The 14,817-nt window shown below is 47.0% G+C and overlaps 1 protein-coding gene across 1 annotated transcript in view; it reads left to right on the forward strand.

The window, feature by feature from the left end:
• Positions 1-1,869: 1,869 nt before the first annotated feature.
• JAG2 (jagged canonical Notch ligand 2) overlaps positions 1,870-14,817 on the forward strand; it is a gene marked incomplete at its 5' end in the record, with an annotated part of 68,326 nt that continues 55,378 nt past the window's right edge. Inside the window, 2 exons of the mRNA XM_084208034.1 lie at positions 1,870-2,214; positions 2,489-2,812. Of these exons, the coding sequence (XP_084064160.1) occupies positions 1,870-2,214; positions 2,489-2,812 (669 nt within the window). The remainder of the gene's footprint in view (positions 2,215-2,488; positions 2,813-14,817) is intronic.

Here is a 14,817-nt window from a genome sequence, read left to right on the forward strand (position 1 = left end):
CACTTTCCCCCTGCCGCCTTCTAAAGGTGGTTATCCCAGAGGTTATCTTAACCAAAAAAATGCTTGAATGCAGTTATCTTGGGAGGCACAGTTTCAAAGAGAGGACACATAAAATAATTAAAAGCAATATTCACCTCTCCACTTCAGAGAGCTCCTGTTTGAGCTCCAGAGGGATGAGAGGGAAAGTAAGGGATGCTTCCTAGAGAGCAAGTAAGGTGAACCAGGACAGCAGAGGGGTAGGCTCAGGACAGTGGGGAAGATAGGAAACTGGAGCAGATTGTGGCAAGTGGGAGACGTGGTGGGGAAGGAGAAGCAGGTCTGTAGGTGGGGAAGCAGGAAAGCAAGGGGAGCGGGGCGGACAAGAGGATTTTGGAGAGCGGCTAGCCAGCTGGCACACACATAGCAGCTGCTGCTGTGTCAGCCTAGGAGAGTAGCTGCAGCTGCACGCTGGCCATGAATAGCAGAGGAGCAGCGTGCCGGCTGGCTGCTGGAGGGACGGGGGCAGCGGGGCGCTGAAAAGGCAGGAGGAGGCTCTCTGAAAGCTTTTCTGCACGGGAACTTGACAGCCCTTTGATTTCTGAGCTGTTTGTTCTCCAATTGTCCACTCCAGTGGATGATCAGTACGAAAGAGTTAAACGGGGAGAGGGGGAAGGGAGAGAAACAGCAGGAAAACTTAGGTCCTAAATGCAGATCTGGGCTTTGATACTGTATCCATAGCATGCAGTTGTCGTATGTATAGCTTTCATAGTTGTCAGCGGGGATCAAAATCACAGGGTGCTTAAACTAAAGGAGAAATCTCCGCGCAGTTACCCTCATATTTGCTTGAGCCACCACTGGAGGAGGACATGATCCACCACTTGGCCATCTGTTCTGTGTGCCGCACATGTCACTCTGCAAGCCCTCCCGTGTGAGCTCCTGCGGGGCTGTGGGTTCACACACCCTTTGTGCCTCGCCATGAGGGTGGGAGCGCACACCCCATGCACTATGCCACAGCCATATGTAGTTCTCCACAGCTGTGGGTGCGTGCACCCCACACACTCCTCTGGGACCGTGGGTGTCAGCCCCAGTGTTCCTCTGGAACCACCGGTGGGTGTGTCCACCCCACACACTCCTCCACAGCTGTGGCTACGCACACCGTGCATGTTCTTTCACTAGCACGGATGATCCCATGCTCTGTTCTCCTCCATGGCTACATCTGCACATACCATGCACCTATATGACTGGAGGCACAGCCAACCATTGTCGTCACCCGTGACTGAGCGCACACTGTTCCTCCACAGCTGTAGGTGATCACCCTGAGCACTCCTCCACAGCTGTAGGTGATCCCCCCTGAGCACTCCTCCACAGCTGTAGGTGATCTCTACTTGAGCACTCCTTTAGAGCTGTTGGTGACCCCACCCTGAGCACTCCTGCACAGCTGTAAGCAATTCCCCCCAAGCACTCCTGCACAGGAGTGCCAATTCCTGCATTATTGGGGTACTCCCACCCCAAGCATTCCCTGGCTGCGTCTGCCCTTCCATGCCTGTCTGCACACTCCCTGGGCAGTTCCACACGAACGTGGGCGCACACATCGCCTACTCCCTCACAAGCAGAGGTGCACCCACCCCACGCCTCCTCTACGCATCCCGTGGCTATTCCTCCAACACCGTGGGCTGGGTGTCCGCCCCCACCCGCGCTCCTCCGCGCCCGCGGGTGTCCCGCATCTCTCATCCCCCTCCACCACCTGGCGGACCCCGCTGCGGTCAGGGCGGAGCGAGAGCCGCCCGCCGCCCTTTAAGAGCCGCGGCGGGAGCGGCGCTGGCCCCACCCGCCGGCCGCGGGGCCGGGCCGTCCCCCTCATTAATATGAAGGCGGCGGCCGCGGCGGCGAATGGGTAATGAAGCTGTCACTCCGGCACCTACTTGTTGGGTGTCCGCGGAGCCGAGGCGCACAGAGGGCGAGCGGAGCCCGCGGGAGGGGAGCGGCGGCGGAGCGCTCCGGGCGGCCCCGCCGGCAGCCCATGCCCTGCGCCCCCCGGCGCGCTGCGGGCGGCTCCCCCACCGCCCATGCCGCGAGCGGCCGCCGGTCCGTGGCCGGTGGGCTCGGCGGGCTCCTCTGAGGCGGCGGCGCGGAGCAGCAGCGGGAGCAGGAGGCATGCGGGGCGCCGGCTGGCCGAGCCGGGTCCCCCGCGCCGCCGCGCTCGGCCTGGCGCTGCTCCTCGCCTCCTGCGTGCAGGTAGGGACGGGGCGCGGGGGGCTGCGCTCCGGCCGCGGGGCGCCGCGGCTGCCTTCTCCCTGCTCCCTTTGCACCTTGCTCTTTCTTATTCGTATTTATATCTATGTACGTATATGTATGTATACGTACACATATGTGTATTACCGCGGCGGGGTTAAACCCGTGGCCGGCGAAAGTTGTCGCGGGGAGCCGGGGACCCGCAGCACCGCGCTGCTGGTGCTGCCCCCGGCCGCGGTAGTAACGAGGCTGTCTCCCCTTCGGTTTTTATTTTTAGGTGTCCCGGTCCACGGGCTATTTCGAGCTGCAGCTTAACTCGGTGCGGAATGTAAACGGCGAGTTGTTCAATGGGGAATGCTGCGATGGCATGAAAAGCCCCGAGAACCTGGACTGCTCCCGGGACGAGTGCGACACTTACGTGAAAGTCTGCCTCAAGGAATATCAGGCCAAGATCACCCCGGTCGGACCCTGCAACTACGGATTCGGATCTACCCCCGTTCTCGGTGGAAATATTTTCTATTTGAACAGCAACAAATACTCCCACCAAGGCAGAACTCCCGAGACGGGCAGGATTGTTATTCCCTTCCAGTTCGCGTGGCCGGTAGGTTTTTAATCGCGCTCTCGTTATCAGCCTTTTTTTTTGTGTGGCGTTCCCCCCGCGTCCGCTCCCGTCGGTGCCGCTCCCGCTCCCCCGTTATTGAGCGGGGCCAGCTGCCGGGGCGCTGCCTTGGGCGCGGCCGCCGCTTCCCGGGGCTGCGGGGCACGGCCGGCGGCGCGGGGAGCGGGGGCGGCTGCGCGGCGGGAGCCACCGCGGGCGGTGGGTGCTGCGGGAGCTCTGGGCTGGCTGCGGGTGGAGCCGCGTCCGGTGGTGGCCGGGCCCGGAGAGGCTGAAAGCAGGAAAATCACAATAACGGGGAGCACCCCCCCCGTCCCCGCCCGCGCAGCGGAGCCCGACGGCGCGGCCGCGGCTGGCTGGGCTCGGCGCGGGGCTGCCCCGGCAGGGGGCGCTGCCGGCGGGCGCAGCGCGCGGGCCGGGGCGCGTGCCGGGGCGGGGCGGGGCGCGCGCCGGGGGGTCCCGGCACCTGCGCGGGGCGGGGCCCTCGCACCTGGGCCGGGCCCGCGGCCCCGACAGCGCCCGCAGCGCCCGCTCCGGGCCCGCCTCGACCCCGGACACCGCCGGCCGGCCTGCCGGGGTCGGTGTGCCCGCCTGTGCAGGACCCCGCGGCCGCCCCCGCTCCGCCCTGCCTTCCGCCCCGCGGCTCGGGGCTTTCAGCGTTGCGCCCCCGCAGTGCGCTGTCCCCTCAGGCCCCGCCGCCTTGTGCGCCGCACGCAGAACGGTGCGGGTTGGAAGGGACCCTAGGGACGGAACGGTGCGGGTTGGAAGGGACCCTAGGGACCATCTCGTTCCAGCCCCACTGCCGTGCGCAGGGACAGCTTCTGCTAGCCCGGGTTGCTCAAAGCCCCGTCCAGCCTGGCTTGGAACGCTTCCAGGGATGGGGCATCAGCGGGGGCTGCAGGCAGTGCTCGTGCTGTCCCTGGAGCCTGGATGCATCCTTCTGCTTTTGGGGGTGCCGGGTGCGGACAGTGCCCGGCGCTGGGGAGCGGCAGGAGGGAGGGAAGGCTGGGCTCCCTGCCCGGCTGCAGGCAGGTAGGATCCTGCAAGGAGTTTCACAGCTGTTGCCCTCAGCCCTTCCAAGTGGGCCACGGGGTGGAAGCTGGCAAGTTGCGAGGTGCTGAGGAATGGGGATGGTGCAGTGCCCCAGCTCGGTGGGGAGATGCGTATCGGAAGCCTGGGTACCTGCGGATTGCGTTTGGCACCTGGTGACTAACAGATGAAATGGCCCTTGCTGACCGCTCAGACTGTAGCTGACGGCATCTCAGTTACTTGGAGTATGCCTGCTAGGAAGGGTTAGGGACAAAAATGCTTCATTGCATTTCAAGCTGAAGGAAGCCACTCTACATAAATCACTTCACTTTCTGTGCTACCAGGGACCCTCCAACCTCTGATGCTCATGCCCCGCAAATTTAGGACTGATTGAGTTTGCTGCAGTTAAATGTTTAAAAACAAAAAAGGCACAACTGATAAATTTTTCCATGCAGAGGCATTTAAGTTCTGGTTGCCAGGTTGGGGTGTTTTGATGGCCTTTGCTGGTCCTGTGCCCTCTTGAACTTGGAAATGTTCCTGTTAATGGGTATAGTCGATACCATAAACCAGGGTATTTAGAACTGTGTTCTTAAGTTATGAGATCAAAGAGAAAATTAAGATTCGTTCTCCTCTTTATTGGCCGTTTAATAGAGACTTGATGAAATCGTAAACTCTTCAGTAGGAGATTTCAGTAACGTTAGCACCTCAAGCTTTGTGTGTTATCTGCATGAGGAAGTAAAGGTAATTTAACTCACGCTTTTATTTTGCCAGTTTCTAGTATTGCTACTTGAAACACAAGGAGAGTTTGATAATCCTTGCACTGCAGGTCCCTAAGCCCAGCCTTCTTTGAATTTTTCTCTGTTGGAATAAGCACATTCTTACCTTGCAGCTGCCGGATATTGTTCTGTGCTCACCCAGTCCTAAGTAAGGCCTGTTTGACCTGCCTCTTGCAGGTGAATTAATGCAGTGTCCCCGGCCCACACTGCCCTTTCTGCTGCTGTTTCTTGTACAGTTGGCTCCAGCATTTTGAGGGAATTCAAATACTCAGGGTGTTTCTTTTTTCCACCATTTTTTCCCTGCAGCTGTTGCAGAGTGGGCTGTAATTTATTTAAACAGTGCCACTGCAGTCTAGTGGGTGGTTAGCTGATTTTTGGACGGTTTACTGAATACTCTCCCAGCCCACCCTGGGTTCTAAAAATAAGCTGTGGCGTAGTTTTACTTACAACAGTCTGTGCATACACCTATGGAAAGAAGTCCCTCCTGTATGTTGTAGTTAGATCTTGAACTCTGTCTTCAGTGTGTTGATGGGGAAGACAGCATCTTTGTCAGAGATGTGCATAAGCTGTGTAGGCTTTGCAAGGAGAGGCTTAATTGTAGTGCTAGTTTATCACGAGGGGTTTTGAAGTAGATTGAGTTCCTGGGTTATGTTTCAACTCCCTGGGGTAATTTCTAAATTACTCTCAAATAATCTTTCTCTATTCAAGCTTGCAACTGAGAAACAACAATACGGGCATAGTCTTTCCCTATGACTTTTATTTTTGCTGTACAACAGTATTGAAGTTACTGTTTCTTTAATAAGATGGGAAGGAGCAAGAGTAAAGAGCATTGGAAATTGTGTCCTTCACTTATGAAACAAATTTGCTTTGGTGTTGGCAGTGAGAAGAGGATTTATTTCAGTAGTTCTAGCTTAAAATTTTAAGCTTCATGGTAAAGAAAACTAACATGAGTATATGCAGAGTTTTTGGTGAACCTCACCTGAGTAGTAACTCCCTCACTTAGACACTAATGCAGTAATGTATAAATTGCTCAGGGTGGGAGGGAGTTTCTTAAAGTCTGTGTGATACTAGAGTGTCCCCAGCTAGCAGTAGCTGCAAAGCAAGTAATTTCTTGAAAAGCGATTTGTTTTGTTTTACTGATTTTTTTTTCCTTTTTAATTTTATGAGGTAAAATTTTTCAGTTTGGACAACTGTCTCTTCTGTAAAGCTGCAGTACCAGAGTTCAGCGACTTCCAGTGTTTGAAACAGTGTCAGTTATCCAGCTTATTCCTATTTCCTGTCCTTTTTTTTAATATCATTAGTCTGATCTCTGATTTGCAAGAGGGAGCTTGGGATACTGCCAGAAAGTTCTTAAAATTGCTACCTTGGGATACATCATCCACAGAAATCTGGCAGTGGGAGAGGCTGAGGAACAGCTAGAACAATACAGCTGTCTTCTTCACCCACCTACCTCACATTTTTTTCTTTGCCTCCTGCTGTAAAACTTGAAGCTTAATGCTTGTTTGAGATTGTTAACAAACAAATGATGCAATTAAAATTTATGTGCAACTTTAAAACAAAGAAGACAGAAGAATTCAAGTAGCTTTGAAGTTGATTCTGATCAGTTACAGTTTAGGCTTGTTAGTCTTGAGCATTTTTTTTTTCCCTAGCACAAAGCTGTTTGTTCAGACACTGAAGCTTCACAGATACCTGGCACATTAATATTTATCAGTAGCCATTGGCAGAATTTTAGATTTGGGGTTAATTGAAGGTTGCTTCTGAAGATGGTGTTTTAAAGTTGGTTGTTCTGTGGGATGGGTTATGTGGAACCATTTCTTGTACTCCTTTGCAAGATGCCATGAAATGGAGTTGTGTGTGGTTTCTCCCTCCACCCTGTTCTTTCCCTCAGGGAATTCAGAGTTTTTCCTGTACCGTAAATGTTGGTATGGCATCCATGACTTCAGTTAATTAGTCATATAGAGGAATTGTTCTGACTAGTTGAGGATGCTGAAATCATGTATTACAGTATGCATCATTGGCTCCTCTCAGCCCCTCTGTTTTTGAGATCCTGCTGTGACTGATAGCACACCCATGAGTACTGTATACTCTGAACTCCCCAGGTGAACGTTGGTGTTCAGGGTCTTGGAGATAAAGAAACAAGAATTTTCATCTCTCCTTTTCCTTGCTGCTTAGCTAGGACTCTGTAACCAATCTGAAGGAGAGGTGGTAGAGGTTCAGGCAGCCCTTGCAAATTGCTTGGATAAAGGGTGCCTTCCCTGCTAGGATTAGTCAACTAATTGATTTATTTTTTTAGGCACTGTCTTAGTGGTTTTTCCTATTTAGGGTGTGCCTGTAGCACCACTCTGTAACTTTTGGAAGTAATATTAACTCTCAGGTATATAAAAAATGGCAATAATTTTTATGTCCAGGCTGTGTGTGAGTTTCATCTCTGTGCAGTCCATGTGTGGGATCCAAATACCTGGAGGGGTTCAGTTTTGATCTAAAACATTCACAGGAGTGTGAACCATCAAATATGTAAAGCTGTTAAGAGGGTAGCTTGGCTGCAGCGGTAAATGTTAAATTTCTTAGAAAGCAACCTACCCCTTCCCCTGCCAAAACCTGAGCAGGAATACTTGACCTTGCAGCTTTTATTGCCTAATGGGTACAGCATTCTGCCTGTCACTTTCTCATGTTGTCTGCTTAACTGTAGGACTCTGCATCCAGCTCTCCCAGTGCTTTTAATTTGAGAGATGAAGGTGGTTAGGGCCCTGGAAGACATCTAGCCTTCAAGCTCATTATCTGGGATCCTTGGTGCCTAGGGAACTAGATAGCCTGGCTGTAGGAAATGCTGTTGTCTATTTTTGTTTGGCTGGTAGACCCACAGTTGGTCTACCTCCTGTCTCAACACAGCCATCAGTGCTCTCTGATCAGGATCTTGAGGCTTTGTAATGAAAATATCCTGGATTAGATTACTCTCTCCTCCCTGACAGAGTAAACATGCATCCTGTCATCTTGGGTGACAACCCATTGGGACAGATATGCTTAAATTAGGCAGGTTAAAGTTAGGCCCTTTAGCACTGGAAAAACTTGTGCATGGCTGTACCAGAGGAACAGTAGGTATGTTTTTTTCTTCTGAAAAAGATTACAATCAGGAGAGACACACAGCAAGCTTTACCCGTAATTAGTTGTTCTTAGCTCCATTGAAACTCCTTCTTAAGGAAGCTGCTTGCAAATGCACAGTTCCAAGCAAGACCTGAGGGCAGGGAATAAGAAGTGAGAGCAAGACCTTATGCCAAAATGTAAAATTCACCTGGTTGTGATGAACATGCATTGCACCTTGTTAGCTCAGGAAATCGGGATGGAAAAAAGAATCTAGTTGATAGCTGTATGTTGATGATCTACATAAATGTTTAATGTCTTATTTACCAGTAGCCTTTTTTCCCCAGGTGGAAGGCTCTGCTATGACTTTCCCTCCCCAAACTTGGTGCATGCTTACTGCCTCTGTCTGGTGGGATTGTCAGCAGACTCTGGGACTCCTGTGGAACTGCCATGCTAAAATATTTAATATTTTGCCAAAACACCTGAAGTCCTTGTGCTCATAAAGCCTTCCCCTGCTTTTTGCAAATCATGAACAAATACACTGTGAATCAGAAAACATGGATCCATGTTTCCCTGCTTTTGGGGAGGTAGATAATGGAATTTATATGCTTTCACCTGCTCAGTACTGCATTTGCCTTGAAGCCTTTTTGATCAGAAACAAAAGGTTGAGGAAATGGTTTATTATAAAAATTATATCCCTTTGGTCTCAAGTGACAAGTGTCAATGCAAAAGGTAGTTTTCAGGTTTTGTTTTGCTCTTTCGTAAAGGAAGATAATGGGATGATGTTTTAGAGAGTGACTTCAGCAATGCTGGGAAGTGACAACTCCAGTTGATTTCAATAGCAGCTGCAGGTGTCACCTCTAAAAAAGAACCAAGGCCTTAATGGTGACCACTTCAGAACCACTCTTTGAAAAAGGGATTTATTATTGGCATGCTGTGTGTGCCAGCAACTATTTGCAGCTTGCCCAGAATAGAAAGTCTAAAGACTTAAGTTTCATGTAACTATAGGAAATCTGTCTTCTAATTTTAAGCAGAAGTGCTCTTTGCACTCTTAATCTTCCATGCATTCATGTCACTAAATCTAGAATTTCTTATGTCTGTGAAATAAATATGCCTCAAAGGACAGTATTCTGCTAGCTATTTAAACTTTATACCTTGAAGTTCTGGGGGTTTTTTGAATGTCACAGAGATGGTCAGATAGTAAAGAACACTTCTATTTATACTCCTTGAAAGTTTCCTTAAATAAACATGTGCTTATTTATTGGAAACACTGAGGCTGAAGTCAAAACTTGCAGACGAAGTCACTCACCTCCCAGCCACTGACAGTGTGCTTGTACACCTCTTGTCAGCTTTCTAATCTTTATTCCAGAAGGTGCTCCAGCCAGCCTATCTGTGAAATGCTACACTCCTAGCCACACAGCTGGTGTGGGCATTAAATCTTTGACTGAAAATGGAATAGGTATTAAAGTAGTCAGGATTACTCTTACACGAGAGGATGTGAGGTAGAAGCACAGCATGTTTGATTCACTGCAGTGCAGTAGAGGCTTTGTGTCTGGGCTGTTTAAAGATGTTCCAAATGCTGTTTTCTGAATTAAAAAAAAATCTGCATAGGAAAGATTTGCTGGAGACATGACCACTTGTAGCTTTAATCTTTAAATAATCAGGTTTATTTTGAACGTAGTTGGGATGAAACTGTAACTGGTTTGTGTTACATCAGGCTTGTGATATTTGGCCTAATTAGACTGTGTTCCCACTGTATTTTAGGTGGCTTGAGTGATCTGTGAGGCTCAAGTGTGAGTGTAGATGTTGAGGGGCTTTGTGTGGCAGAAGCTCCTTCTATGTTTGAGGCTACTGCTTGTATTTCTTGTGCAAATGCAGCTTGCTTTGGGAACTACTGCAGGTTCACTGTTTTTCAGTACAAAAGCTGCAAAAAATTAAGCTTCTGTCAAACAATTAATAATGTGGAACAACTACATTTTCTGGATTTAGAAAATGTCAGAAATGGTCTCGTGAATTTTCAGTATATTAATATGTATTTTTGTCTCAAAGCTTTTCTTGTATGAAGGGAGATTTGAGACAGATGTGTAAGGTAAATCATGATTTTGTTTTTTAACTTTGAAAATTACTTTTGTCCCCTGTGGGTCAGCTCTGTTGAGAAATGCCTTTGAGTCACTTCACGTAGGTGAGATAAGTGGAATTCATCTTTTTTTGTGTAGTCTGACTCCTTTACTTGTTTTTCTTCTAGGTGTTGCTTTGTGTTGGCTCTGAAATACATGCTATGAGTGTACTTTAAAACTCCCCTAAGTTCATAAAGCAGCTATGATCACACTGTATACTTACTCATCTGCAGGAGCTTTAGGTTGCTGTGTGCCAGAAAGCTTCCCTCCCTGCTCTTCTGAAAACAGGCCCAGTGTTTTGTCAACTCTGTGTAGGTCCTGCTTGTGTTGCCTGCTCTGTTTCAGAGCTGCTCAACCTGAAGTGGAGACATCATCAGAAAGTGCTTCTGCCTTTTCTGCCAGCACACCCATTTGCTTTCCCTTGTTCCTCTGCAGTTCTAGCTGCTGTAATTATCTGATCTGGAAGGAGCTTGAGAGCATCAGTTGGGAAGGAGAGAGGCTGCTTCAGGGATTGAGGAGTAAGGGTATACTGGCAGTGCTTCTCACTCCTTGATGCTTATCCATTTGCTTACCTGAAGGAGAGTTCCTGCTGTTCCTTGGCAGTAATTCCACCATTCCCTCCCTCTCCTGCACTGTGCTAAACCTCTGATGGGCTTTTTGCTAGAAATCTGCTGTGGCTTTGGTCAGTGGGTGTCTAAAATGGGTCAGTCTCCGGTCAGAGGTGACTGCTGGCAGTCATGTGCTGTCCATTCAGTGCTTGGAGCTGTTCACAGGAGCAGGAGGTAGAGGTGTAGCCTGACCACCCATCCTGGCCCTGCTCCCAGGGCTGGGGCATGAACCAGTGTGGGTAGGTGAGAGCATATCTGCCTGTTCATGTTAGACCCCACTGACCTCCTGCCTCCTATGGAGTGGTGGGGCCCCCTGGGAGCTGCTCCTTCCCCTCTGTGCACCTGAGGAGACCTGTTGGGAGGGACAGAGCTGAGGAGAATGCTGTGATGGCTCTGGTGTAGATCACCTCGAGTCAGGGAGGGGTGGCCATCCGTGGTGTAACCACTCTTTTGCTTACTGTACAGGAAAAAGTACTCTGTATAAATGATGAGTGCTGTCTTCAGCAGTCTGTCATGTGCCCATTGATTCTGCAGACAAGGAGCAATGCTAGACTAGGACTGAACAGATGAGTTTCTTTTTTGATGCCTCCAATGTTTTGCTTTTTTAATTTTTTTTCTGGTCTGATGGCCAGGCTCTGCTTGAGGATAGTTAATTTTAGAAGTCCAGTGTGTGCAACATAGTAGACACATTTCAGCATCACCAATGACTTAAATGCTATTCAGCTCTGAGAGAAATGCTTGCTATTTACCTGAAATGTCACTACCACTGCTTTTGCTATTAACTATTTTTCCTGTATTATATTTGGGGAATGATTCACAGTTATAAAATCTTGTTTAAGAGTTGAGCTATACCTTATGCTCATTTGTTAAACCATCTTCATAGTTGTAACTAGCCTTTAGTTTGTATATAAAGGAGAAAAATTAAATGTTTATTTTATTATTACTGTTTCAGATGCTAAATGCAAAGTGTAAAAAATCATATTTAACATAAGGATCTTCTGATAACAAGAGCTCTGAATCATGTAGTAAGCCTGGATTTTATCTGTGGTTGCAAGGACTGTTTGCTCCTCAGTAGAAAGCTACATTAGATGGAAGGGGCAAGGCATTTCAAGGCTAAATGACAATCTTAGTCTTACTTGATTAGAGCTTGCAGAGGTTGCTAAGAAACAGCCTAATAGTCCTTGAGTAACCAATTATATGCCCCTAGGACAGATGCACAGGTGCTCATTCTCTGAAGTTGGTTTTTTTTTTTCGGTTGGGTTTAAATTTTTAAATCTGAGATAAGGCTGGAGTATTAGTACACAAATTGCAATCTGTTTACATCCTGCTTTGGGCTTGAAAGTCCTGATTATAGATATCTTGCTCCCAGCAGGATGTTTTCTGCTGGGCTTTGTTTAGTATGTTGCAATTTGATTATTATAACATTTAAATTATTGTTACAGTGCTTCTAATTCCACATAGTCCACTGTGTCTCTAGTCTCTCCAGTAGTTTCTAGTACTGTGAACATACCATCTTAAATAACTTTAAGCATATAACATTCAAACTGTATAAATTTTATATTTTCAGACTCTTAGTGAATCTTAATACTGATACAGTATCCTATGTTAGGTAAAAAAATATCCTTACCCCTTCATGGAGCTTGGGGAGAATTATTGTATGAGCTAACAGTTAAATAAAGCATCAAATAGGATTCTTTCCTTTTTTCTTGCCTTTTTTTCTTTTTCCTGAATATGTATGATGCTGTTTATAGCATTGCAAAGTTCAACAGTCTACTTTGTAAAGAGAGAATCTACACTTTTAATGTAATAGGTCCTGGATTCCAGCTGGAGAACTTAAGATCTAATTAGGGAACTTGTTCATACTTGGAAGACTTGATTGACATATGCTTTAAGCAGTAAGTTGAGAAATATTTAAATAGCTTAATTATTGATCTTCAGTTAATCTACTGAAGTAGAAGCTTTTTAGGGTGTGCAATTTTTGGTACTATTTAGTGTACTTTCTAGTGACTGAGGACAATTTTAACAGCACTTGTCTGGTAACCTGTGCTACTGCTTAATAGTTTTAGTTACTGTTCCTTGTTTTTTTAATAGTGGTGATTTTGGTAGTTCTGACTCTCTTATGGTACAATGACATGATTTTCCTTGTATCACAGCATGGATTTTCTACTGTAACTGGGTACATGTAATCAGCAAAGTCTAAAAGTCAGTCCATGCTTACTTAGACTGTTAAGGGCAGGTATTTACATCTGCTGTCCCTCAGTAGTGACTGGTTTTTGCACACCACAGTGACCTGATTGCACCCCTGTGTTGGTTAGAAACTGTTGTTTAAATCATATGTTTATATATAGGCCCAGAATTATTTTAGTGTTGTGTTTGGCTGTTGGGTACCTTTGTAGAACAGTATTTTTCCATTATTCATCCACACCTACTGGTGCTTTCTCCTATCAGAAAGTGAGGATGGGAAGGAAGTAGGGAAAATGAAGTGTTTGGGCTTGCACAGACGTGTAAGGTGTTGGCTGTCAGATATTCAGTGCTCCTGCAGTGCTTACTGATGCTTGCTGTTGAGCTGTGATAACTTCAGGGTTGTGGGGAGACTACCAAGCTATAAACCACACATCTCTTGTTCTGGAAGAGGTGAAGGTAAAGTGGTTGCCCAAACCCAGCTGGTGGCAATTCTTCAGAGGTTAATTTCCAGAATTCAGATTCCCTTTATCTAATGCTGTGTGTCCTGGACTTGGTCTTAGGGCTGTCAGAATGTTAATTGTCACAGGGCTCAGGCAGAAGTACAAACTGTTGTGTATCACCAGAGCTTCTCAAGCTGCTTATATCTACTCCCAGATCACTGCAAATGTAAGGTAAACAAAATAAGCTTTGGCTGACAGGAAAGATAGTTTTGGCTTGTGGCAGCTTGCTCCCAGTGATAATTTGTTTGTCCTTAAGCCATTAGGATGGATTTTAAAGATTTGGTACTCTGTGAATCTTCAGCTTGCCAAGGAATCTGGAGAAAGTTGGAGCAGCAGGGAATCAGTGGCAAATGAAGTGCTGAAACTGTAAAGTAGTCACTGGGACATATTTTTGATTTATGGCTCCAGCTTTGGACTTACAAAATTACTCTGGCTTTTTTTAATGTTGGCCTACTTTCCATGGCTTTGTTGTGTTCTCTATTGATACTCATGCTTATGAGGAAAGCTGTAACATTGTTACCCACCAGAGGAGTAACTGGAGGTCAGCAATGAAATAAATTTGAAGACTTGCTGACATAATCTCCCTTTCATAGCTTTGAGATCCATGTTAGTGGGAGGAGAAGGGGAAAAAAGTGTTCTGAATTTACATGCTTAGAGTAAATTTTCAGGGCTTGTGCTTACTTTCAAGGGCTACTTCATGTACTTTTCTACAGTTGTTACAAAGTTTTCCTTCCAAAAGTGTTCCCATTTGTGGTTTTTGTCTGATTTGTAATAACATAAAGCTATATTAGATCCCCTCCAGTTTACATGAATCTGGAAGAGAAGATTGGATATTGAGTTCTGATACCGCTTTGTTGGGATTGATCATGTCTTGGTTGTTGTATATTCAAATAGCTTGGAATGGTGGGCTACATATGCTATTTTATGCTGTGTTTCTTTGCTGCTGTAAGCAATTTTTAATAGTAATTAAATCCAGTATAGTGGTTGATGCTGCAAATGTGATAAAGATTTACTGTAGCCACCAAGCACTGCTCAGAAGATTTGGTCCTGCTGCTGGGGTGTGATTGAAGCATTTGTTTCAGAAATGTGTTTATAAACTTAGATTTTTCACAGCTAAACTCTGGCTCTTCCAGGTATATTTAACTGTGTGCATAATCCCTGTTTAATCCTTTATTCAAGTTCCTCTGTGTGTTGATCTACATGAAAGAACTTGCACCCACTCTTAGAGTGGTGACTCTTATTCTTCTGCTCAACTTATTCCTGTAAATTTATAGAGAACTAAAATAAGGTGGTTTATTTCTGATTGCTTCCCTGCCAGCCTCTTTAGCATGTGTAGAAGTTGAAAACTGAGCTGGTGTTTTGCTGGGGGCTGAAATGAAGGACAGCTTAGGTGTGTTGTCCCTTTTTTTTGCATTAATGACACTTCTGTTACTAGCCATGAGCATGTCTACACTCTGTTTGATAAGACTCTTGTGGAAATGGGAAGTTCAAATTGACTGAAGCTGTTGTGTGACTCAATGTAGCAATAAAACAGAGATAAACAGAAACACAATATTTGTGTTTCTTATTGTTGAGAAGGCCTGTGGTGATACCTGTGCTCAGAACCAAAGCCAAGGGAGGAAAAGAATGGATTTTGTTTAGAGTTGCATGGGGGTTTGAGCCATCACCTGCTGCCATCGCTGTGGCCAGTGGAGTCTT

The sequence above is a fragment of the Fringilla coelebs genome (assembly GCF_963513975.1).
Source record: "Fringilla coelebs genome assembly, chromosome: 6".
Classification (NCBI taxonomy): Eukaryota; Metazoa; Chordata; class Aves; order Passeriformes; family Fringillidae; genus Fringilla; species Fringilla coelebs.